We start from the raw sequence: 27,235 nt of genomic DNA on the forward strand, positions 1-27,235 counted from the left end.
CCCAGCCCGCCTCCTTTGCCCCTTCTTAACGTCTTCCCCTACCCGCATCCTGACCGTCATTTGCCGTGCCTGCTCCTCGACTTTGTGTCTTCACGACCTCCTTAGCCTGTGGGCGAAGATGTCATGGGACTGGGGCTTTGCAGCCTCTGAGTGACGACCTGTTAACCCGTTTTTCAGGCGATCGCCAGCTCCAGTGCAGATTTCTTGCTGTGACTGAGGTTCAGAGTGAACTCTGTCGGTGTGTCAGTTTGCCTCTTCAGGTGATTGCACGTGTGTGTGCCAGTCTCTCCGTGTATGGGTGGCTATGATTAGGGTGAGCCTCGGACTGGAACTCAAGTCTAAGTTCATTCACTGCTCCAACAGGCACTCTTCCATGAAACCTCATCAGAAGATCGGGCTCTCTTCCCTTGCCTTGCCTCCTAAATCCCCTAGGCCAGGTGAGGGGGACAGGGTATTGGGAGTTAAGAAGGAACTCTTCTGCCAGAAGGGCTCTCACCTCTGTCTTAGGCCTGCTCCTTACCAGAGTCTTTGGGGAAGCAGTAGGGAGGACCTGAGGGTCTCAGGAAAGGCTCTCGGCTGATCTGGCTCTGCTCTGTAGCTCCATCTATTTCCTTGTCCCAGGTCCTTTCTTCTTCCTAACCCCATTGACTCTGACCATCCCCTGCCCAGAACTTGAGGTCCCTTCTCTGGCCCCTCTCCTGGGCTGTCCCATGCAGGTGAGGCCTGGCATCTGGCATCCTGGAACTGGCAGTTGGAGCCTGAGCTGTGGGCAAGGTCACTTCGACAGCAGTTGAATGCCCAGCTCCTCATGGTCCCAGAGGAGAAGAGGGTAGGTTTGTCTTCTGATGAGACATCATCTGATGCCCTTAAGTCTTGGCACTCCTTATGTGTCTTGGACAGCAAAGAAGAGCCCTTGGCTTGTCAGCAGAAACAGAGGCAGTTCGTGAAGCCAGCGACTGAGTCAGAGCAGCCCACAGTGCTGGAACTCCTGCTAGCTGAGCTCCGAACTCTGTTCTCAGCTGTGTTGCAGGACAGTAGCCCTGCAGCTTGGCGCTATCTGCATGCAGTACTGGGTCTACTGCCTCCATATCGTGAGTTGCTAGTTGGCCACCTTGATTTTCTGCCCTTCCTGGAGCAGCTGTACTGCTGGGCACCCTGGGTCCAAACCCATCTCCATCTGGACCTGCTAGGTGCCATTAACCAGGCCTTTCCTCCAGACAGCTCTTTGTTAGACAGTGCTTCCCATGCTGACTGCTGTCCCCAGAAGCAGAGGCTCCATCACAGGCCCCCATGCCCAGCTTGCCCTTTTGTGCAGGCCCGGTGGAGTAGGCAGCAAGTAAAGGAGGAGCTGGCCACCTGGCTGCGACCATTGACACTGCCCGAGCTACAGCGCTGCCTGGGCATTGTTGGTGCTCAGGTGGCCCTAGAAGAGGCTGTGTGGCTGGATGGACTTAGTCTCCTTCCCTTGGCACTGGCAACGGACATCCCTGTACAGTATGAAAGCAGTGACACTGACAATGCAGAGGAGGAGCCTGTTGGAAGAAAAGAGACCAGGTAAGTGAGGGACTCAGTCTAGGGCTTTGAGCAGAGGAGAAAAAGGAGCTGTTTTATGGGTGCCTGTAGGGCCACTTGGAAATTTAGATCCAGCTCTCTGTTGATCATAGGGATTAGCCCAACTCCACGCAAAGCTAGTGTAAGGCTACTTTTCTCTTCCTTTTTCTCTGCAAAATAAACCCAGTGGTGTTAGTGTTAATCCCCATGGAGAAATACAGAAATTAATGAAAATCAGAAGTCAGCTATGAGGCAGCCAAAGCTTTAGAATAACAGCTTGACTTTTCAGTTTCCAGGCTTCTTTCTTAGATGATGTCAGAAGTCTCCTTAATTCTTTTTCTGTAATTCATTCATAATCACTTAACATTGCCCAGGCCTACCGTGAGTTGATTCCTGGATGCTGGGTCTTTCCCTCAAGGTACCCCTAGGGAATGCATGTCTGAGTGTCCTTACCACATGTATGTGGGTTAAAACAGCTCCAAGGCAGAGTGGAGTTGGCAGCACTACTGGATAGAATTTCATTTTGACCCTTCCAGAGTCTTCTTGTCCTGCCAATGTGGGCACTCTGGCCCCTTGAGTGATTATTTTTTTCTTTTGTTTCTTTTTTTTTTTTGAGATGGAGTCTCACTCTGTTGCCCAGGCTGGTGTGCAATGGCGTGGTCTCGGCTCACTGCAACCTCCGCTTCCCGGGTTCAAGTGATTCTCCTGCCTCAGCCTCCTGACTAGCTGGGACTACAGGCATATGCCACCATACTCAGCTAATTTTTGTATTTTTAGTAGAGACAGAGTTTCACTATGTTGGCCAGGCTGGTCTCGAATTCCTGACCTCATAATCTGCCCACCTCTGCCTCCCAAAGTGCTGGGATTACAGGTGTAAGTCACTGCGCCCAGCCCTGTTTTTTTCTTTTTAAAAATATCTGGCTATCAGAGCTCTCTACAGGATTTCAGAATGCTTACAGAGACCTTCTCTTCTCAGTGTTCTTTAACTGTAGATTTTTTTTTTTTTTTTTGAAACAGAGTCTCACTCTGTCACCCAGGCTAGGGTGCAGTGGCCTGATCTTGGCTCACTGCAAACTCTGCCTCACAGGTTCAAGTGATTCTTTTGCCTCAGCCTCCCGAGTAGCTGGGATTACAGGCTCATGCCACCATGCCCGGCTAATTTTTGTATTTTGGGTAGAGACAGTGTTTCGCCATGTTGGCCAGGCTAGTTTTCCAACTCCTGGTCTCAAGTGATCTGCCCACCTCGGCCTCCCAAAATGCTGGGATTACAGGCATAAACCACCGCGCCCAAGAGAGTTCTTTAACTTTAATCTTGGAATTCTCCTTGTCCTCTGACCTCATTTTCTAGACAATGCTTTGTAGCTGTCTGTGGCACATTTACTGTTTGGGAAGAAGGCTAATTTTACCTTTAATTAAGCTTGACTTCCTCAGTTTTTGCTGTTAGTTTATGGCTAGGTCAAGTCTTTCCATTAAAGCCTAATGTTGGATAGATAGGTAGGCTTCTGGGGTGCTGATGGAAGGTGGCCAATGCCACAAATTTATGGTAGGCCTATCGGAATCTTTTCCTTTTTCAAAGAGCTGCCCTGTGCCCTGAGTACAAGTTTCATTTCCTAGGGGAACTTAACTGAATTGGCATGGGCTGAGATGTTGGGAAGGGATCAAGTTCTTTGTCCTACCTTTGAACCTGGCAGTAAACCTCTAAGGTCTAGCTAATATGGCTTCATTTGCATTACTTTCTCCAGGAGTGGCTTCCCAGGCATTCATTCATTTAATAAGTGTTGGATAGCTACATTTATTAGGAACTGCAAGATTCTAGGGATACAGAAGTGAATGAGACAGACTCAATCCCTTCCCTTGAGGTATTACAGTTTAGTTAGGGAGAGATAGTTAAGTTGATAACAAGTAAAATATAATTACAAATTGTAATAAGTGCTATAAAACAAAAGAATACTGTCTTTTGCTTGGCTGCTCCTCTGGGGGTGGGAGAGAGAGAGAAAGAGAGGGAGTGTAGTTAGGGGAAAGTACTTGTGGGGAATGTTCAGTTCTAGATTAGATTAACAAAAACATTGTTGCAGGTTAGGAGGTGAAACAGAGTTTCAAGGAGGAGGGAGCAGTCAGTAGTATTACATGTTAAATGAGACAAGTAAGAAGAATAAAAGTGTTCATTGGCTGCAGTAATAAGGAAGAGGTTAAGTTTTGTGGGGAGGAAGCTAGATTGTGGTGCATTGAGGAGTGAATGGAAGATGAAGTGGAAATCGCATTTTACAATTTTTTTGTGAAGCTTAGCTTGAAGGGAAAAGACAAATAGCAGGGCAGCAGCTTGAAAGAATTTTGGTGTCTGGGTAGGAATTTTTTTTTTTTTTTTTTTTTTTAGAGAGAGATGTTGATAGCCCTTAACATAGTGCTTGAGAAGTAGGTGCTCAATAAATATTCATAGACTAAATTAATAAATAGACTCAGGTAACAAGAAGAGTAGATTAAAAATATGTCATAGAGAATTAGGGATCCAGAGCACTGATGGAGGAATCAATCTTACAGAGAAGAAAGGATACCTCTTCCTCTGAAATTGGGGGACAGATAAGTGTGTGGGAAGGCAACTGAAGTTGAGGGAATTGGCTAATGGCTAAAAACTTCAGCTTTCTCCAGGCAGGGAAGGAGACAGAGAATGGGGTGGAACTGGGAGCTCAGCAGGGCTTGCATGGGGTTAGGGATAGCAGTTTGAGAGGCCTGAAAGAGGTAGCTGCCTGAGGACTTGTGTGAAGACATCAGAGCAGAATGAGCCCACAGCAGATTGGACACCAGGAACCTGTAGAGGAGCAAATGTCCTTGGTTTTGTGATCTTCTGAATATACCATATCATATAGGACTTTGTTGAGAAAATGAACCTATAAGAGCAATTATACCATTTAAGATGTCCTGATCTAACACAACAGTTCATCAAGGACATATTTATAAAGGTTATAAACCATATTGTTGATATGAATTCTAGAATAGGATTGCACTGTTATCCCTGGGGAAATTTGTGTTGATCTAAGTTTGGGTCAGTTAGTGATACTGGTATATTCTGACTGGCTAAGTCTAAGTTAAATCATTCCCGAGTTTTTTTGTGTGCGCTCTCAGGTCACCCTGACTAAAAATTATTAGTCATTCGCTTTTGAGTTAATGGTAACATACCAATTTTCTTGACCAGAATGCAGAAGAGTAAGAGGATGAGCGTATTGGTGCAGGCTTGAGGGGGCCACCATTAGATCTTGGCAGGAAAGGAAATAATATGAAGCTAGAGGTTGGGTAATGGTGGGGGAAGAGCAGAAAATGTAACAGGCATGGAGATCATTCAGGGTTGGAAAGCACGTATAATGGAATCAAAGATAGAATATTAGATCTGAAAGGCTAAGAAGGTTGAGCTGGGAGGGGAAATCCAGTACTGTGGGCTTACATAGCAATGAGTTGCGAAAATAAAGTCTTCCCGTTATTTGTACATAATATTATGTAATACTGACTTTACGGTAATTACAATCAATCTAGAATGATTATTTGTTTATCAGAAAGGGAGAGGTTGCTCACACACACGTTTGTGTCAATATTGTTGCCTAACTGTGTTGCATAATGCACTATATTTGCCCAGTATGTGGTATCTTTGAGTATAGATGGTAGTCAGGCTCTGACAATGCCATGTCAGGTCTCCTCAGGCACCTGATCTAGCTCCTCCTTTCACTAGTCAACAGTGGCAAGGCCTCCCTCTAAGGTACTTGACCTTTTTGCTCTGCCTTTTCTCTCCTGACTTTTTGTCATACAGGTCTCAGCTTGACTATGAAGTTCCCAGGGAAAAGACCCTCCAAAAGAGCGGCACTGGCTTCTCACCTGAGACTTCCTTCCTGGGTAGCCAGGTGATGACTACTCTGAAGACAGAGAGATACCTGAAGAAGATCCACTTCCTCTATCTCAATGTGGCTCCCAGCCGGTACTTTAGGTGAGAAACCTATGTCCAGGCCCCTTCTCCTCCCGCTGCCTGGTTTCCTTCTGTGCTATCTTCCGCCTCTTCTTTCTCCGCGTGTGCACCCCTCTCCCTGTCCTTTCTCCACATACTCCTCCTCTGACTCCAGTGTCCCTCTCTCTTCCCTTCTCCTCAGCCTCCTCCTCCTTTCCACTCTCTACCTCCCCTTCACTCCCCTTTGCTTTTGCAGCCTTTTGTCTTACACATCCTTTTGTCACATTTTGCTCTTCTTTATTCTATCCTAGAATGATAGAAACATTTGTTCATAGCCTCAGAAGTAAATTTTATGATGATCTCTTCCACCTCCAATGGAAAAATCATGTGTTTGTTTAAATCTTTGCAGTGTCAGGAAAATTTTTTTCCAGGCATCTTGTTCCTTAGACTGAATCAAAGTCTGCGTTCTTTTAACTTCTACCTCCTGGTTCTAGTTTATCTATGTGGCTGTGAAAACAGGTCTCCTCCTTCCCCATGACTCAAGAGGCATTTATTCACTTCCTCTCATTAGATCCAAATCACACCTACTTTTAAAAATTTATTCTTCTTATTATTATTTTGAAGCAAGGGCTCTATCACCCAGGCTGGAGTGCAGTGGCACAATCATGGCTCACTGCAGTCTCAATCTCTCTGGCTCAAGCAATCCTTTCACTCAGCCTCCTGAGTAGCTGGGATTATAGGCATGAGTCACCACACTCGGCCAGTTTTCTAAAATTTATTTTTTGTAGAATGAGGTCTCACTATGTTGCCAGGCTGGTCTCAAACTCCTGGGTTCAAGCCTCAGCCTCCCAAATTGCCAGAATTACAGGCATGAGCCACCATGCCCAGCTCAAATCTCACCTATTTTTAAAAGCCCTATTCAAGTCCATCTGCTCCCAGAAATAATTGTAGTAATTGCCTTTAACCAGGCTCTTCAATATATTAGGCACTGTGCTAATAAACTCATGACATGGGTTACCTAATCCTCATCTACCAGGTAGGTGCTATTATTATTTCAGTATATGAGATGAGTGGACTGATACATAAGAGAGGTTGAGTAATTTATCCAAAGCTACATAATAAGTGGTGTAACTAGGATTTAAACCCAGGATTATCTTAATCCAAAAGTTTATGCTCTTAAGCAGTATCTAATACAGTCTCCCAAAGAACCTTATTTCCTGCACACACTGATCTCTTGAACTTAGGTAGCACTAATGATCAATATCATTCATTCATTTACTGATCAATTCATTTAATGTTCACTAAGAGCATCTGCCAGTTATTAATTGATTGTCTGTTGATTCTAATTCTCCTCCTCCCTCTCTGCTTTGTGATACTAGGGCTGAGATTCTGCAAACTTTTTCTCTTTTTTCAGCTGGCCTCCTATTAGGTTTGATTAATGGAGAGTGCTAGGATACTGGACAGCAAGATAAGAGGGGAAGGGACTTGCTGCTTCGTTTGCTTGCTTTTTCTGCCATCATCGCCTCAGCAATGGTCTTTCACCCTGGCATCAGCACTTTCTTTTTTCTTTTTTGAGACAGAGTTTACTCTTGTTCCCCAGGCTGGAGTGCAATGGCACGATCTCGGCTTACAGCAACCTCTACCTCCCTGGTTCAAGCGATTCTCCTGCCTCGGCCTCTGAAGTAGCTGGGATTACAGGCATGTGCCACCACACCTGGCTAATTTTGTATTTTTAGTAGAGACAGGGTTTCATCATGTTGGTCAGGCTGATCTTGAACTCCTGACCTCAAGTGATCCACCCGCCTCAGCCTCTCAAAGTGCTGGGATTACAGGTGTGAGCCACCGTGCCTGGCCCAGCCAGCACTGTCTGAATCAGCCTTTTCATAACGCTGAGAGGTACCAACACCAGTTGGTAGCCCCTTTCCTTCAGAGTTCTTTTTGTTGTTGTTGTTTTCTTTTTTTAGACAGTCTTGCTCTGTTGCCCCCGCTGGAGTGCAGTGGCAGGAACACAGCTTGCTGCAGCCTCTACCTTCTGGGCTCAAGTGATCCTCCCACCTCAGCCTCCCATGTGACTGGGCCCACAGGTGCCCACCACTTTGCCTGGCTAATTTTTAAATTTTTTGTAGATATGGGATCTCACTTTGTTGCTCAGGCTGGTCTCGAACTCCTGGGTTCAAGCTATCCTCCCTTCTCAGTCTCCCAAAGTGCTGGAATTACAGGCATGAGCCATTGCACCCAGCCCCATTCAGAGTTTTGAGTCTCAACTCTGCAAGGCCCCTCCTCCAATCTCAGCTTCTAATAACCCAAACCTCTTTCATTTGTTCCTCTAGTTCTGGAGCTTTTTTTTTTTTTTTTTTTAAATGGAGTCTCGCTCTGTCGCCTAGGCTGGAGTGCCATGGCGATCTTGGCTCACTTTAATCTCCGCCTCACAGGTTCAAGTGATTCTCCTGCCACAGCCTCCCAAGTAGCTGGGATTACAGGCACCTGCTAATATGCCTGGCTAATTTGTGTATTTTTAGTAGAGTCAGGGTTTCACCATATTGGCCAAGCTGGTCTCAAACTCCTGGCTTCAAGTGATACACCCACCTTGGCCTCCCAAAGTACTAGGATTACAGGCATGACCCACCGTGCCTGGCCTCAACATCTTTTCAAAAACATATTCTCTTTATTAAATTCACTTTGTTGAAATGCCTAGTATGGTTTCTATTTTACTGCCTGGACCCTGGCTAACACGGTATCTGGTATTATGAGTGGCCCCAGGAAACTAGCCTCTAATATAGGATCTTCTTTGATTTGGTAATGTCCTTGGCCTAAAACAGTATTGAATTCCTTGCTAATGGGAAATAGGATACTAGTAATCCATGACACATAGTGGCATCACAATTAATTAAATTATCACTTGTGGTTGAATGTGATACTGACACCTAGTAGCTGCTACACTTGACTGTCATGGCTGTAATGATAGTAATGGTGACAATGTGGGATGGAATGCCTACAAACCATAGTGGAGAGCTTACAGAAAGCAAATGACAAGCATAGGGCTTTAAACTATTAGCATCTTTTATAATCAGAGAAGCATCACGATCAAAGACAATGAGGCACATAAAGAGACAAGAAACTATTGACAAGAGAACTAAAAAGGCAATGGATGATTACAGGGCCAGGATCTGCCAAAGAAGGAAACCCGTTGCAATGAGTTCAGTATTTGGTGCTGCTTTTCCCCAAACAGAGGCACCTCTCAATTCCTCTCAATATAAAGGTAGTTAAATGTCAATTTTGCTATACGTTCCTGAGATACTGAAAAGAGGAGCCAAGCTTTCAACAGACTCAGGGAACTAAATGAGCAAAAGTTGCAGTTCAGGTCCCATACCAAGGAGGAGGTATATTTCTGGTTCCACTTTACTCATGTGTTGTAGCCATTTGGGGTCTCGACCCGAAGCCTGGGGGATTACATTTTTGGGTTCTCTGATGTGTTATACAGATATTATATTTCATGTATTATCCAGTTTCATATGTTATCCAGATAGTTGGCCTAGTTTTTCTAGTTGTTCTCAAGTGGGAATGTTGGTCCAAATTTCTAGTGCACCATCAATAGAAAGAACTTTTTCACTTGTTTCATTTTATTTCTTTATTTGCTATGTAATAGGTTTTTTAAATGTGTTTGAATTTATCAACATTTTAATTGCATTTTCTTCAGTGTTTGATTTACATTTAGGAATTTATTCCTTCACCTCCTTTATTCCTTGAGTCTTTGCTCAGCTGTCACTTCCCCACCCTTACCACCCCATTTAAAATTGCACTTCTCCCCTGGCACTGCCAATCTCCCTTTGCCTGCTCTTTTCCCCCCTCCCTGTTGTTAATGATGTTTATCATCTTCTCTAGTAGAATGAGAGCTCCATCGGGGAGGGGTTTGGGTTTGTTGTGGTTAATGATGTATCCTCAGGGCTTAGAACAATCTGGCATAGAGTAGATACTCAGTAATATTTGTTGAATGAATGAGTGAACTAATTGCCCAGATTAGGGAAAGATTTGGTGGGAGTAGATACTGAGTTTAGTACAGAACTTGCTGAGTTTCAGATGCAAGCAAGACGGTTGAGATGTTGTGAAAACAACTGAATGTTTGGGTCTGGGACTCAGGAAGATATTGACTTCCCCCATCTGCTCTCTAGTATCATGTCATACTCCAGTTGATTCTGAGCCCTTCGAGGACAAGGACTATATACAAGTCATCTTTATGTCCCCATCGCTGACCACAAGACTTGAACAGAGGTACAACTTGATAAATGGTTTAACTAAGTTCCATAAAGGCAGGGAGTGAATTTTTCTTGAACACTGCTGTATCCTCAGTGGCTTACACACTGCTTGCCTTATTAAACATTTGTAGAATGAGTGAATTTCCTCCAAAGGAGTAGTGGCCATTGTGAATGAGAAGGGTACTCCATAACTCCTGGCCCTACACAGAAACAGCAGCCTCCATTAAGTAGGCCATAGGAAAAGGAAATACCTCTTGGGAAGAGCCAGGGCTCAGTTAACATAGGCAGCCTCACTGTGGGAAGCTAAATGGCCCACTGATTAAAGGAGGGCATGAATCAGGTAACTTTGGTTTTAAATCCTGTATTGTTCCCTTAACCGTCTTGGGCAAAGCTTTAACTTCTCTTTGTTTCAGTTTTCCTATCTGTAATTTGGGGATATTAGTACTATACTTGAGACACTTTAGTAACTTTGTCAAAAACAAAGCAAGGTTTTAATATGACTTGACTTAGTGCGTCCATTCTGGTATCTATCTAAATGTTCTTAAGTCACTTGCTTAACAATGTTTTCTAGAAAGCTGAGAGAGATAAGAGATAGAGGAGGGCTATTTTATCTCTTAGGCATTATAGGACCTACGATACAGCTTTTAAAGTGCTAAAAATATATGTAATACTTAAAAATATTGCTGGCTCTGAGTTATATAAAGAAAACAGAAAAATACAAATAAATGCTTTATTAAATGTATCTAAACATAGCATTATGCTAACTGGCCTACTGTAACTAGATACACCTATTATATCACTACGTATATATTGCATTTAATGTGGGATATAGGTGCATTTTGCTGAAGTAAGAGAACCCAAGACCAACTAAGATTTTTAAGATGGCTCTGAAGGTACTTGTCTAGTTAACTAGGTTGCAATTTTCCTCTTTATTTGCCTGTTTCTAATTTTCTAGTCTTCCTCTGCTTTTCTCCAATCTTGGTTACTCCACCAAATAACATTCTGATTATCTCTGCATGCATACCCAAGTATGTATGTATTTTATCATTTCTAGAAATGAGAATTTTTCACATTTATCATCTCTAAAATTATGATGCATCTTACAAATTGATGGAATATCTTATTAGAAGCATTTTTATCTTAGCATTTCATAAGATAATGCTGCAGCTTATGGTGGACAGTGTCTTAGATTTGATGGGATGTAAGATATCTGCGTGTGAAGATATTAATTTCTTGGAAATGGCTAGGTGCCTTTTTCTTTCTTCCCATCTACCTTTGGCTTTGGTTTCTTAATAATATTTGTTTCATCTTTCTAGTTTAAAAATCATTCTGTTCTCTTTCCCCCTTTTTCTCCTTTCTTCTGCCTGCCTTCCTGTTTCCCTTTTTCATCTCCTCTATCCTCCTTCGGTCTCTTAAAGTCTGACCAAGTTCCCAGGGCCTTCACTGATCAGAGCTCTTTTTTTTTTTTAAAGGCCTTACAGCCTGATGGTGGTGCCACCCGACAAGGTGAATCCCGAGCACTACATCTTCTCTCCCTTTGGGATCTTGCACGTACATCCTGTGGAAGGTAGCGAGACGATGACACTGGGTACCTGGCACCATCACTGTGTTCTCTGGCAGCAGCTCCAGTTCATTCCATTCTTTAAGTATTACCTCTTACGCAAGTCCTTTACCTGGTAGGTAATGACAGATATGTGATTTGGTAGGAAATGGATGACAGCAACAGTATATTATCACTGACCTCTAATTTCTAGTTGGAAGAAGAATGTGAGATTGCAGGGGCTGCATCGACTCCGGAATTTCCTAGAGAATCATCTGCTCTTGGCTGTGCCCCACTTTGGAGCTGGGCTACTCCATATTAGTAGGTGAGGTATTAAAAACACAACTTCATTGAGTTTTTAAAAATTAGTTTTACTAAAGGTAATAGTATGTTTGTTGTAGAAAATCTGACAGATACAAAAAAGCACAAAGAAAAAAACCTTTAATCCTTCCAACCACTATGAACATTTTGTTGCATATCTTTCTAGTCTTTTTTCTATCACATATACAAAATGTGATCATACCTTACATACTGTTAAATAACCAGTTTTTTGTTTGAATATATATTCTGAATATATATTCTGAAAAGATTATATTCTATTTCATGAATAGAATATATTCTCTATGGAGAATATATGCAATATTCTCCAGGTAATTATATATCTTAAACCACTTGCTCTCACGTAATTATGTGTAATGTCAGATCTGGGGGTCTAATTCAGTTGTTTGAATCCAAACTCTCTGTTCTTTCCAAGATATTACTTGGATACTTTTTTTTTTTGGAAAAGGTTGGTTATTCCTATTTTCAGTATTTCCTTGCTTTCCCTACACGACTCCTCAGCTACTCTTAGGTATATTCTGTGATAAGAGTTGCAAATTCAGATGCCTAAAGGGCCTAAGCAGGAAGTATTGAAGGAATGCAGTGGTTTAGGTGGAAGACATTAGGGAGCATGGGAAGTGCAATCTGGAGACTGCATCTAAAGAGGATAGTCACTACTCAGTTCCAACTAATTGTTGCCATTTAGGAATATAGGTCCAGTGTGATCAGCCACCTTACATTTCAGGATTTCCTAGAAGTCCACATTTTGTTGTGAAATTTCTCACTTTTAACTCAAATTTCAACCAATTTTAACTCAATTTTTTTTTTAAACAGAGTTTCGCTCTTGTCACCCAGGCTGGAGTGCAATGGCGTGATTTTGGCTCACTGCAACCTCTGTCTCCTGGGTTCCAGCAATTCTCCTGCCTCAGCCTCCCAAGTAGCTGGGATTACAGGCATGCACCACCATGCCTGGCTAATTTTTTTTATTTTTAATAGAGGCAGGGTTTTGCCACGTTGGCCAGACTGGTCTTGAACTCCTGACCTCAGGTGATCCACCTGCCTCAACCTCCCAAAGTGCTGGGATTACAGGCATGAGCCACCACACCAGGCCTTCAAATTTTTATTAAAACACTGTATGCTAGCCAACTCTTAGTGACTCATTTTGAAAAACTTTTCCACTGAATTTAACCCAGTTTGCAACTTCTGCTCTAGGGGGTTTCATCCTCCAGTCTAGCCTAATCATTATAGTGTAATTAAGAGCATAAGGGCTTGGGAGGCTGGACAGATCTTATTTAGACCTTGAGTACTAGCAAGGGACTTTAGTATTTGAGCCTCAGTTTCCTGATCTTAAAACTCAGATAAAGATTTCTACATTTAATTCTGTAATGAGAATTAAACAAGACTGTGAATACGAAGTGCCACATTCAGTATCTCTCAGTTGACACTGAATAAATGATGCCCACTGTGACCATCCTGTCTGATAGTTAGGAGTCTTTTATCTTTTTCAAGGATGTTTACAGATGTGGAGTTCTCTGGGGCTTGGGAGGTGTGGATAACAGGATTGGGCTTCCTCAGGGATGGACAGCCCATAGAGAACTTCCAGTTTCATCACATTTGATCCTAAAATTTACCTGTCCACCTAGACTTTTAGGACCCTTAGTTTTCTCTATTCCAAGGAAGAAGGCTCGGCTCTTAGAAGAGACTTATGCTCTTCTAAGTCAGATCTTGGTACCTATTTGACCCTCTCTTCTAGCAGAGAGATCACTAGGTATAAGCACTTGCACATACCCCAAACGTTTTCTCAGCTTGTATAGCTGAGAAAGCAGCTTTCTGGGCTTATACTCTTTCAGAGAACTCTTGAGAGGGAGCTGTCACTGTTGGTCACTGTTGGTAATGTTACAAGCTCTATAACTATTTGTGCCCTCTGAGGTAAGTTAGGCTGAGAAGAGGTCAAAGGTATCCAAGGAAGGATTGGGATGCCAGCTCTGACCAGCTTAGTCCTTGATTCTAGGCTTCTACAGGAGCTACACTCTGTATCCTGGCTACCCCAGGAACTGGATCGGTGCTGTGAGCTGCTGGACCTGCAGAAAGCTCTAGCCAAGGAGAAGCATAAGGCTCTACGACTGCTCCATCATTGCCTGAACCTCTGCACATCCATTCTTCGACTGGTAAGAGGCTCTAGTTTATTGTAGACCTTTTCTCCAAGTTGAGCTCCCCAGAGTTTCAGCCTCCTTTCATTAAGTTTCTCCTGGAATCCACTGTGAGACCTGGACTCTGCAGTTGAATCAGAGCCATTTTCCTGCCCAGCAACAGCAGTTTCTATTCTCGGATGGACGAATCAATAACAGGTGTGCAGAGGCTTAGACTCAACCTTTCCCTACGGGTTGATCTTGATCTAGGAGCACGGAGGAGAAGGAATATATCAATGTTTATTTTGTCTGTTGTTTATGCCGACCTTTGGGAATTAGGGTATTTGAGAACAGGAATCCTGTCTTTTATGCTGCTGAGCTTATCTTTGAACCTATCTTGAACCTTTGGAAGGCCACTGTGGTTAGTGGAAGGATGCAGTGATGGAATCCTTCCTAATTATGCGTATGTTGCATCTGCAATGCACACCCCCTGCCTAGAATTCTGGGAGGCCCTCCTGTATACTTGCCTCTTGCCCATGGCCTGTTACCATGGTTTGTTGTCAGGTGGGGCTGGATATTCACACAGGACTATGGCTAATTACCATGTATAGATAGTCCAGTTCTGAGAGAGGAGGCCCACCCAGATTTTGTGAAAATAACTAATTAATGTGAAGGAGGTATACCTTGCCTGGCTTGAGCCAGGTTTTGGGTTCTACCTGTTGCTCTGAACTCCATCAGAGGAGGTTAATCACAAAGGACAGAACTCTGAAGTCCAAAAACGGCCTCAACTGCAAGGAATTTCTTCCTTTTTTTTTTTTTTTTTTTGAGATGGAGTCTTGCTCTGTCACCCAGGCTGGAGTGCAATGGCACGATCTCGGGTCACTGCAAGCTCCGCCTCCTGGGTTCACATCATTCTCCTGCCTCAGCCTCCCAAGTAGCTGGGACTACAGGCGTCCGCCACCACGCCCGGCTAATTTTTTTGTATTTTTAGTAGAGACGGGGTTTCACCGTGTTAGCCAGGATGGTCTCCATCTCCTGACCTTGTGATCTGCCCGCCTCAGCCTCCCAAAGTGCTGGGATTACAGGTGTGAGCCACTGCACCCGGCCGACTGCAAGGAATTTCTATTCCTAGGAGGAAGCAATAACTTCTGTTGATTGCTCTTGGATGAAATCTTATTTAAAAATACCTATAATAAAACATTTTCACAAAATTTTGAATAGTCAAATTCCTTCCCCTTCTAAGAATTACCTATCCTCCTTATCCTACTCTGTTTTCCTTTTTCTGTCTTCCTTCTCACCTTTAAAAATACTATATAATTTGCTTACTATTTTTACTAATGTCTCATGATAGATTGTAACCTCCACAAGGGTAGAGATCTTTGTTTCATTCATTGATGTATCCCAGGAACCTAGGGATATTATTGAACGTCTTTGCACAAAGACGTTCAATAACAGCTCCACAGAGTTTAAAACCTTGGATTTAACAGAACCTCTGCATATTTTACAAGTTTGTATTGATTGGACTCTTCAGTGATATCTTCTATGGATGTTTTAGAAGTGTGGCTAAAAAGGAAATTCATAGTCTGTCTTCAGGAGGTTTAGAGGAAAGGGGCTAAAGGCATCAGCAATATCAGGATCCTAAAGCCAAGGTGCAGGAGTGAAAAGGAGACAACAGCCTCTAGCCTCCAGGTAATAAATGCTGGACCTGCTGTTCTACCAAGCTGAATGAGGCAGGAGATGGGGGGTGAGCTGCTCCACAGCCTTTGTCTACCTCTTAGTTCCTCAATCCTACCTTTAATGCTACAAAAATAGTTATAAATTTTTGAAATCCAGTAGTCAATTTTTTATATGAAGGTATAATTCATATACAGTAGACAAATTTTAACTGTACAGTTGTTGAATTTTTTGCATTTGTATTTGTATTGCTATATATTTGTATACCCGGATCATGATAGAAAACATTTCCAGCATCCCAGCAAGCTCTCAGGTGCCTTTTTCACTGATACCCCCACAGAGGTAACCAGTACTCTGACCTGTGTCACCACAGGTTAATTTTGTCTCATTTTGAATTTCATATAACTAGAATTGGACAGTGTGTGCTCCTTTTTGCCTGACTTTTTTCAGTCAACATTATGTTTGTGAGATTTATCCATAATGTTGTAGGTATCAGTGGTTCACTCTTTTTGTATAGCTAGGTAGTATTTCACTGTATGAATGACCACAATTTATATATTCATTCTCCTATTGTGGACATTTGGGTTGGTTCCAGTTTTTTGCTATTATGAATAATACTGCTATGAACATTCTTGTACATGCATGTCTTTTGGTGAACATAAGCATTTATTTTTTGTGGATATATATTCCAGGAGTGGAATTGCTAGAATAGAATATATGTATGTTTTACACTGCCAAACAGTTTTCCAGAGTGGTTGTACCAGTTTACATTTCCATCAATGATGTTGATTTCCAGCTGCCTTTCTTTCTTTTTTTTTTTTTTTGCGACGGGGTCTCACTCTGTTGCCCAGGCTGTAGTGCAGTGGTGCGATCTTGGCTTACTTCAAGCTCTGCCTCCCAGATTCACGCCATTCTCCTGCCTCAGCCTCCTGAGTAGCTGGGACTACAGGTGCCCGCCACCACGCCCGGCTAATTTTTTTTGTAGAGACGGGGTTTCACTGTGTTAGCCAGGGTGGCCTTGATCTCCTGACCTCATGATCTGCCCGCCTTGGCCTCTTAAAATGCCGGGATTATAGGTGTGAGTCTGGCTGTGTCTCCCAGGCTGGAGTGCAGTGGTGTGATCTCAGCTCACTGCAACCTCCACCTCCCGTGTTCAAGTGATTCTCCTGCATCAGCCTCCCAAGTAGCTGGGATTACAGGTGTGAGCCACAATGCCCAGCTAATTTTTATATTTTTAGTGGAGACAGGGTTTCACCATCTCAGCCATACTGGTCTTCAACTCCTGATCTCAAGTGATCCACCTGCCTTGGCTTCCCAAAGTGCTAGGATTACAGGTGTGAGCCACTGCACCTGGCCTCAGTTGCCTTTCATTCTTACCAACACTTATTTTTTTCTTTTCCCTCCCTCTGTCTCTCCTCTCCATCCTTTCCTTTCCTTTCCTTTCCTTTCCTTTCCTTTCCTTTCCTTTCCTTTCCTTTCCTTTCCTTTCCTTTCCTTTCCTTTCCTTTCCTTTCCTTTCCTTTTTCCTTTCCTTTCCTTTCCTTTCTCCCTACCTCCCTTCTTTCCTCCCTTCCTCCCTTTTTCCCTTCCTTCCTTCTGTGATTTTGTATTTTGATGTAATTTAAAACTTATTAGAATTGTAAGGATAGTAAGATAAACTCTCACATATCCTTTATATAGATTATTTTTCCCATTTGCTTTATTGTTTATGCTCTTTCTTTTTGTCTAAACATGTACACATTATTTTCTAAATCATTTGAGAGTAAATTGCAGGTATCAGCTCCCTTACCCCTGTCTTAGTTTTTTTTCTGTTGCTATAATAGAATACCAAAGACTGGGTAGTTTATAAAGAATAAAAGTTTATTTGGTTCATGGTTCTGGAGGCTGGGAAGTCCAAGAGCATCTGGCAAGAGTCTCATCCCATGGTAGAGGGTCTCACATAGTGATGAGACATGAATATGAGACAGAGAGAGGAGAGGGGAAATCAGGCCAAACTCATCCTTTTTATCAGTAATCCATTCCCATGATAACTAACCCACTCCCATGATCAAAACATTGATCCTTTCATAAGGGTTGAGGCCTCTTGGCTAATTACCTCTTAAAGACTCCATCTCTTAAAACTGTTACTATGTCAATTAAGTTTCCAACACATTAACTTTTGGGAGACACATTCAAATCATTCAAATCATAGCAACTCCTATATATGTCAGTATGTTTTTTCTGTGAATGAGGACATTTTCTTTTATAACTATAGTACAATGATCAAAGATTAGGAAATTTCACTTTGATACAACTCTGTTATCTAATCTCTAATCTTTATTCAAAGTTTGGCAATTATTCTAATAATGTCCTTTATTACTATATATTTTCGTTCTTCAGGATCCAAACCAGAATTATATATTGAATTCAGTGCTCACTTCTCTTTAGTCTCTCTCATATGGAACAGTTCCTCAGCCTTTTTTCTTTTCCTTACTTGCTTCAAGGCATGACAACTCTACAGTACGACTGGAACATTCCAAAGCCTCCTTCCCCACTCCAGATCAGATCAAAAATAGAATTTAGCTGAGATCTTGCTGGGTACTTTCCCCTTCTCTTTTCTGCTTTGTTTACTCCCTTAGAGGCTCTTGTTTCCCTGAAGATCATTCCTTCAATAAATCACATTTCTCCAAATCCCTGTCTCAGAGTCTGCTTCTAGGAAACCCAACCTAAAAGAATATGTATTAGGCCAAGCTTATTCACTGTTGTATTCAAATATTCTATAGACACAATTTTTTTTTTTTTTTTTTTTAAGTCAGGGTCTCACTCTGTCACCCAGGCTGGAGTGCAGTGGCATGATTTTGGCTTACTGCAACCTCCACCCCCTTGGGCTCAAGCCATCTTCTCACCTCAGCCTGCTGGGTAACTGGGACTACAGACATGGGCCACTATACCTGGCTAATTTTTGTATTTCTTTTGTAGAGGCAGGGTTTTACCATGTTGCCCAGGCTGGTCTCGAACTCCAAGCTCAAGTGATCCTCCCACCTTGACCTCCCAAAGTGCTGGGATTATAGGCATGAGCCACCACACCCAGTCAAGACATAGTGATTTTTTAACCTCCTTTGTCTTTCAATTTCTGAGAGATATATGTTAAATATCCCTTCCTACCTACAACTATAGATTTGTTCATTTCTGCTTGCTGTTCTTTCAGTTTTTGTAACATGTATTTTAAAATCATTTTAAAATACATGTTTTCACTCTTTTGTTTTGTCATAGTACTCTAATCACTTTGTTTGTTTGTTTGTTTGTTTTGTTTTTTTTGAGACGGAGTTTCGTTCTTGTCGCCTAGGCCGGAGTGCAGTGGCATGATCTTGGCTCACTGCAACCTCTGCCTCCAGGGTTCAAGCAATTCTGCCTCAGCCTCCCGAGTAGCTAGGATTACAGGTGCCCGCCACCACACCCGGCTAGTTTTTGTATTTTTAGTAGACATAGGGTTTCGCCACATGGGCCAGGCTGGTCTCAAACCCCTGATCTCACGTGATCCGCCCACCTCAGCCTCCCAAAGTGCTGGGATTACAAGTGTGAGCCACCTCACCCCGCCAATACTAATCACCTTTTTTTTTTTTTTTTTTTGAGACGGAGTCTCGCTCTGTCACCCGGCCTGGAGTGCAGTGGCCGGATCTCAGCTCACTGCAAGCTCCGTCCCCCGGGTTTATGCCATTCTCCTGCCTCAGCCTCCGGAGTAGCTGGGACTACAGGCGCTCGCCACCTCGCCCAGCTAGTTTTTTTTTTGTATTTTTTAGTAGAGATGGGGGTTTCACCGTGTTAGCCAGGATGGTCTCGATCTCCTGACCTCGTGATCCACCCGTCTCGGCCTCCCAAAGTGCTGGGATTACAGGCTTGAGCCACTGCGCCCGGCCAAATCACCTTTTTATGTACACCATAAATTATGTATTTATTATGTTTGCTGTCTCCCTCCTCCTGGAGGGGCAAGGACTTAAGTACTCATTCACTAATATATCTCTAGTGCTTACTGTAGGGTATGCCATTTAGTAGGCGCTCAATTGAGTGAATGAATGACAAGTATGAATTTTTATCCATATCGTTCCCAAGAAGAATAAGAACCTTGGCATTATCGTACTTTTCTTTCCCTTCTCTCTTCCTCCCATTATGCTTATATTGACATCTCCTGGAATTTTCTTCGAGATTGTTATGAACATTCTTGTTTTGTAACCTACTCATTTGCCTTAGTCCACTCAGGCCTCTATAACAAAATACCATAATCTCAGTGGCTTTCAAACAACAAACATTTATTCTTGGAAGCTGGGAAGTCCAACATCAAGGTGATGACAGATTCAGAGTCTGGCAAGGGCTCAGTCCTCATAGGCAGCACCTTCTTGCTGCAGAAGGGACTAACCAGCTCTCTGGGGCCTTTTAAAAATAAAATTAACAAATAAAAATTGAATATATTCAAGGTATAAAATGTGATGACTTGATAGATGTATATATTGTGTAATGATTACCACAATCAAATTAATTAACACATCCATTACCACACAGGCGGTACATTAGATTCCCAGAACTTGTTCATCTTATAACTAAAAGTTTGAACCCTTTGAATAGAACTATCATATGATCCAGCAATCCCACTTCTGTGTATATGCCCAAAGGAAATGAAATCAGTATCTCAAAGAGATATCTATACCCCCATTTTTTTTTGCAGGATTATTCACAATAGCCAAGATATAGAAACATCGATGTGTCCATTGATGGATGAATGGTTAAAGAAATTGTGATATTAATACATATATACAATAAAATATTATTCAGTCACAAAAAGAAGGAAATAATGCCATTAATGGTAGCACATATGAACCTGGGGACATTATGCTAAGTGAAATAAGCCAGACGAAGAAAGACAAATACTGTATGATCTGGGAACTTTTTTTTTTTTTTTTTTTTAAGGGCACTAATCCTATTCCTGAGACTGGAGACCTCATGACCTAATCACCTCCCCAAAGACTCCACCTCATAATACCATCACCTTATGGGTTCAGATTTCAAAATATGAATTTTGGAGGGACACAAACACACAGGCCATAGCACTATTTAAAATTAACAATATATCTCACAAATTTCTTTACCCACCAAATCTTTTGTAGAATACTTTATCCTCTTGGATTCATTTTCCTCTGCCCGGAATATATTAATACTATTCCTTATTTTTTTTAAGGGAGAATCCGTGGATGGAAAATTTTCTGAGTCTTTGTATATCTAAAAAATGTTTTTATTTATCCTCAAACTTCAATGATACTCTGACTAGGCATGGAATTCCAGGTTTTTTATTATTTTTGAGACAGAATCTCACTCTGTTGCCCATGCTGGAGTGCAGTGGCATGATCAGGGATCACTGCAGCCTCGACTTCCCGGGCTCAGGTGATCCTCCCACCTCAGCTTCCCGAGTAGCTGGGACTACAGCAGTTGATACCACGCCCGGCTAATTTTTTGTATTTTTTGCAGAGATCAGGTTTCACCATGTTGCCCAGGCTGGTCTCAAACTTCTGAACTTAAGTGATCCACCCTCCTTGGCCTTCCAAAGTGCTGGGATTACGAGCATGAGCCACTGTGCCAGTCCTAAACATTTTTTCTTATAATTTGGATGTTATCACCCCTAGTGTTGGTGCTTTAAAAATATATACTGATTATGTTCTGTGGTATTAGCAATTATTATTGTTGTCATTGGTATGGTTTTATCCTAATAGCACTCAGTAGGCTCTTTCAATGTGAGATTATACATTCTTTTTACAAACATTTACTGTGAAACTACCCCATGCCAGGGCCTGTGTTAAGCAATAGAAAAATGAAATAAGGTGTAACAAGATCGCCTCCTAAAGGAGCTTACAGTGTAGTCGATGAGTTATATAAATAACAAAATCATGGTGCACTGGACTAAGGGTTATGAAGTGGGAAGCACTGGGTATTGGGGAGTATTTTTAGAACATGGAAGAGAACACTTCACTTAGTCTCATATACAAAATCATCATACGCATAGGGCATGTCTGTATTTGATGTCCCATGCTTAGGACTTAACTGTCTTATGCTTGGGTCTGAGAAGATTGGGGCTTGAGCTCATGGATACCAGAAGTACAATTCACAGACACCAATCAGTTCTAATCACAAGCTCTAGGGAGCATCAAAAGGGACAGGAGAGCATGGAAGACAAAGGATCCATCTGGCCAAGCATAACTTTCTGGTACCTCTTCTCTGTTCCTCAACAATGAAAGCCCAGAGTGTTGGCAATTGTCAGCAGCCTTTATAGGCTGAGGAACCTCCCAGATCTGAAAGAACCCACAAAAAGGCTCCCAGGCTCTTATTCCACATTCCCTCTCCTCTAATAGAAAGTCTATATCAGTGCCCAGAAACAGCTTCTATTGTAACATAAAGCAATATCATTCTACTCAGCAGGCCACATCACTTGGCCTAATTATTACCCAGAGTCCATATCCTGAAATTATTATTTAGCCTTATTCATCCCATCTTTTTTTTTTTTTTTTTTTTTTTTTGTCTCTTCTATGCATTGTGAACTTTTACATTTACATATACACAAATTTTCTATTTGAGTTTCACCCTGGGGGTTTTCAGTAGACAGGCCTGGCCTACCGTATTAGCACATTGTGACCTCTCAATATATGTTCTCTATTTCATATCTTCTCTGGTCACTTAAAAATTGAGGGGGTCAGGTGGGGTGGGGGTAGACTCTGCTAAAAAGGAGCCCTCCATGTGTATATCTAGGTTCTAGGTCCCAGACTCCAGGACCTGAGAGGTTGCACAGACTAGTGGGTGGCTGGTTTGCTCTCCATCCCCCATCTCTGGTGAGTTTCCACTCTATGCTTACAGGTTCACGAGGACACATACCACATGCAACAGGGCCTACAGGAGCGAGTGCAAAACTGCGACAGGATCAGGGCAGGCCAAGGCTCCATATACCTTCAGAGGGTACAGCACAAACAACTGGAGCAGAAGTTGAAGCAAGCAGAGGCCTGGTGGCTGCAGCTGGGAAAGTTTGCCCGCCTGGTCGACTACATGATTTGTCAGAGCCTCATTTCTATCTTGCAGGAGCAGATAACCTCTTTTGTGGCCAACATCCTTCAAGTGAGGTGGTGGGTGGCATATGTGGAGGTGGCAGGCAGTCCAGGGCCAGATGCTGAGGAATGTATACTGACATCTAGCCCCTCGACCTTTCCTGACCCTTTTTTTTACAGGCCCCAAGGCAGAAACCCTTTCTCTCATCACAGCTGGTCTTTGATGATCATGACCAACTGTCTCATGTGCCCCGTGTTGAAAATATGATTCAGATTCTAACTGGAGGCTTACAGTCTGTCAAGACCTCTGCCTTGCAGGTATTCTGGATTGAGCAGAAAGCTGGCTGTGGGAATTCCCAGTTCCTATCCTCTGAGTAATCAGACTCACAACCTGGTTTGAATCTCTCATTGTTTTCCCATTTCTGCCCCTTCTCCATATCCTGACATGAAGGTAGTACAGTCTGCAGACCTGAAGACCTCTTCGGATTCCCTGTATTCTGAAGGTATTCAGGGAGACCTAGGCAGGGGGTAGGAAGGCCGAAGGAGGGTAAGGGCACAAGTACGAATGGCATGGGAAGAAGACAGGAGGTCCAGGCTATAGAGTCAGGCATTGGGTGTGGATGGAACAGCTCTAACCTGGGTACTGCACATGTGTGTTGTGGGTAGAAAGGTCAGGGAGTGTTTTTGCTCACAAATTCATGTGCTTCTGTGTATGTGCGTGCAGTGAGAGGGTGTATGAAAGAGTGTGAGTATATTGTCCTTCCAAACCTGGTTCATCCAAAACTCTGTGAGGTTTTTCTCCAGTGCCATAATTGCATTTCATTTACTACTGAACTTTATTGCTAAGTAAATTTGTTCTTGTTTGAAGAGCTCTGCTTGCTCAACACTTGCTTTATGTCCTATAGCTCTCTTTCATTTCATATGGATTAATTCATTAGTATTATTGAAACATTTCATGGTTACTAATTATTATTATCAATCTTCACACTTATTAACCATCAGGGTGGAAATATATCTTCACATTTCCCTTATTTAGGATACTAATGCTGTCACAAATAAAATCATTAAATGCAATCAGTCACATCTGACTCATCGATACTTTTTAATTTCCCCATTCAACTTCTATCTGTTCATTAAGAAGAATTAAAGACATAACATTAATTTTAGGAAATAGGTGACAAGGAGCAAAAAGGTTCATTGCAAGGATTCTGTGTCTTTTACAAATTATACACCAGTTGGGGCACATTATTTTCCCCATATAAATTTAGGTTAATTGATAGAGACTATTGATATTTGTGGGGTTTTTTTGTTTTTTGTTTTTTTTTTTGAGATGGAGTCTCGCTCTGTCACCCAGGCTGGAGTGCAGTGGTGGGACCTCAGCTCACTGCAAGCTCTGCCTCCCGGGTTTACGCCATTCTCCTGCCTCAGCCTCCTGAGTAGCTGGGACTACAGGCGTCTGCCACCTCGCCCGGCTAGTTTTTTGTATTTTTTTAGTAGAGACGGGTTTTCACTGTGTTAGCCAGGATGGTCTCGATCTCCTGACCTCGTGATCCGCCCGTCTCAGCCTCCCAAAGTGCTGGGATTACAGGCTTGAGCCACCGCGCCCGGCGATATTTGTTTTACATGGCGCTGTGGAAAGAAGTAAGGCTCTGGAGTCAGACTCATTAGTTTACTAGTCTGCAAAGTGGGAATAACAAACATACCTAACCTGAAGAATTATTTTAAAGATTAAAAGAGGTCATGTGTCTAGTATGGTGCTCAGCACATAGAAATACGTGCTACAGATGTGCCTTCTTACTTTATTAGTATTAAAGATGTAGATAAATCAGACATTTCACCATATTTTCTCATCATATGCAGTACTAATTCATGTTATAAATATGCTGTAGTATTTTTTGAATGGTTAAAAGGAGCAAAAAAAACCTCTTGCATTTTTATTCTAAATTCTAGTGAAGCTGAAAATATTCACCTTCCATGTCTTAGGTTGTCCCTTCTGCTTTTAAAAAAGCACACAGACTGGTATGTTTAGGGGTGAAATGTCATGATGCTTGTATCTTACCTTCAAAATGTTTAGGGGAATGAAAAGATAGAAGGAAAAACAAATAATGCAATGTGACAAAATGTTAATTGTTGAATCTAAATGGATGGATAAGGGTATTCATAGTACCATTTTAAAACCTTTCTACAAAATTTGAAGAAAAAAGGGATCTGAATGGAAAATCAGATTAATAGAATGGAGTAATCAAAACCAAAGTTCTTTTTGTTGTTAGTTTGTTTTCGAGACAGGGTGTTACTCTGTCACCTGGGCTGGAGTGCAGTGGTACAGCCTCAACCTCCTGGGCTCAAGTCATCTTTTTGCCTCAGCCTCCCAAGTAGCTGCAACTGCAGGCACATACCACCATGCCTGGCTAATTTTTAAATTTTTTGTAGAGATGGAGTCTTGCTATGTTGCCCAGGCTAGTCGTGAACTCCTATCCTCAAGCGGTCCTCCTATCTTGGCCTTGCAAAGTGCTGGGATTACAAGCATGAGCCACCGTGCCCAGCCAGAACCAAAGTTCTGTTGTCCTTAAATTCTTTAAAAAGAAGAAAAAGTTTTGATTTGCATTTCTCTAATGATTGATGATATTGAGCTTTTTGTTCATATGCTTGTTGGCCGCATGTATGTCTTCTTTTGAAAAATGTCTGTTCATGTCCTTTGCCCACTTTTTAATGGGGGCCATTTTTTTTTTCTTGTAAGTTTAAGTTCCTTATAGATGCTAGATATTGGACCTTTGCCAGATGCGTAGTTTGCAAATATTTTTTCCCCTTCTGTAGGTTGTCTGTTTACTCTGTTGATAGTTTCTTTTGCTATGCAGAAGCTCTTAAGTTTAATTGGATCCCATTTGTCAATTTTTGCTTTTGTTGTGACTCCCACTTATAAGTGGGAGCTAAATGATGAGAACTCATGGACACAAAGAGGGGAACAACAGACACTGGAGCCTACTTGAGGGTGGAGGGTGAGCAGAAGGAGAAGAACGGAAAAAAACAATTATTGGGTACTAGGATTAGTACCGTGACAAAATAATCTGTACAAAAAACTCCTGTGACACGAGTTTACCTATATAACAAACCTGCACATGTACGCCGGAATCTAAAATAAACGTTTAAAAAGTGGAGTACATTTTGAATAAATGTAAAGAAGTAGCAGTTAAAACACTACTAGTAGTCTTTAAAAAGGATGCATCCAACTGAGAAAACTTTTACTTAAATGAGGCAAAATTCGTATGGCCTTTTAACTAAATTACAAAATAATTTCAGTAGCCCCACTTACACATAAAAGTATGAAAATTAACTCCTTTTCAATATAAATGTATACATTGACTAGATTCTAATCACTAAAAGAATACTCAGTGTATTATTAATAAAATAGTTGCAACATATTCTCCAGTCTTAAACTGTGTTCTCCAATATTTTCCAGAGAACATTTTACAACTAAACAAGAGAGTATTACTATTACTATCTGACGTCCTTACAATCTTATCAGATGTTTTCTGCAGTTCAAAACTCAGAAAGCACAATCAGATAATCACTTTTCTCATCTGTCAGATGTCAAATTCAAAAACCTTAAACTTTAATATGGCAATATCCTATTAAGATTGGAATAACTTTTTGATATTTGAGGTAAGATAAATCTGTTACACTGAAAAGAGACGAAGAATTGCTTAATTTTAATTATATAATCTCTTGATATACATTTTGGTTGGGATAGCCAACCAAATAGCTATGATTGATTCAGCCTCTCCTGTAGATTGCATGATTTATTCATAAGCTATGGCAAGGGGATATGTCATGGTGCAAAATAACTGGCTTTTAGCTACGGGCAAGGGCAGATCCTCTTAGAAGGTTGTGTATGGTGGGGGAGGTTGCAGTCTTCAGCTATGCTTGTGTTTGGCTATAAACATCTATTATATGGGCCTGAGTATGGGGGTTGATTTTGGATTAAGTAATCTTAACTCAAAACTATGTACACACCTATAACTAGAAAATTCATGATGCAGCTAGATTCAGCCACAGTGGCCTAAACAATGACAAAAACAAAACAAAACAGGAAGTCTTGAAGTAGGTGCTTCCAGAGCTTGTTCAGTGGCTCAGAAGTAGTCATAAAGTACCAGGTTCTTTGTATCTTTCCGTCACTCTTTCCTGCTTTTAGCTATATTTAAGAGCCAATTCTGTAAGAGAGGTATGTGTGGCAGAGGAGGCCACAATAAAATGGTTTTTGTTTTTTTGTTTTTTTCATTCTCAGGCTTGTTGCCTCATAGTTGCAAGACAAGCTGTAATGTCAAGCATCCCATTCTCAAGCAAAATCAGGCAGAAAAGGAGAGGCAAGATTAACAAGAGAGCTCTGTGTCTGACTCTCACTTTTTGCCAGGAAAAGGAACCTTTTCCGGAAACTCCCCGTCAGACTCACTTTTACATCTCACCATCAAAATCTGCGTCATGTGTCTACCTCTAGCTGTAAGAAAGGCTGGGAAATCAAATGACTGACATTCTCAGTGTCTTATGGAAGGCAGTTCTCCAACCATAGAGGAAGGGAGAAGGGAATAGCTATTGGATAATCAACCAATGTGCCTTCGGAGTTCCATTCTTCAGGTAGACTCTGTCCACCTGGCAAGCAAGAGAATCACCAGCAATCTCTACATCGTCATTTCATACTATACTCTTTCCCTTCTATCCCTCACTTAATCTTAGTTCAATATCTTTAAGCCCGCCAGCAGTCCTTGTGTTGAGATATTTCTAGTGATTTT

The 27,235-nt window shown here is 42.0% G+C and overlaps 1 protein-coding gene across 1 annotated transcript in view; it reads left to right on the plus strand.

Annotated features, from left to right (window-relative positions):
• DNHD1 (dynein heavy chain domain 1) overlaps positions 1-27,235 on the plus strand; it is a 76,954-nt gene that overhangs the window by 2,100 nt on the left and 47,619 nt on the right. The window contains exons 2-10 of the mRNA XM_030918015.1: positions 178-437; positions 717-1,554; positions 5,348-5,521; positions 11,205-11,408; positions 11,487-11,597; positions 13,602-13,758; positions 22,267-22,521; positions 22,632-22,769; positions 22,903-22,954. Of these exons, the coding sequence (XP_030773875.1) occupies positions 305-437; positions 717-1,554; positions 5,348-5,521; positions 11,205-11,408; positions 11,487-11,597; positions 13,602-13,758; positions 22,267-22,521; positions 22,632-22,769; positions 22,903-22,954 (2,062 nt within the window). The 5' untranslated portion in view covers positions 178-304. The remainder of the gene's footprint in view (positions 1-177; positions 438-716; positions 1,555-5,347; positions 5,522-11,204; positions 11,409-11,486; positions 11,598-13,601; positions 13,759-22,266; positions 22,522-22,631; positions 22,770-22,902; positions 22,955-27,235) is intronic.

The sequence above is a fragment of the Rhinopithecus roxellana genome, chromosome 15, assembly GCF_007565055.1.
Source record: "Rhinopithecus roxellana isolate Shanxi Qingling chromosome 15, ASM756505v1, whole genome shotgun sequence".
Taxonomy (NCBI): domain Eukaryota; kingdom Metazoa; phylum Chordata; class Mammalia; order Primates; family Cercopithecidae; genus Rhinopithecus; species Rhinopithecus roxellana.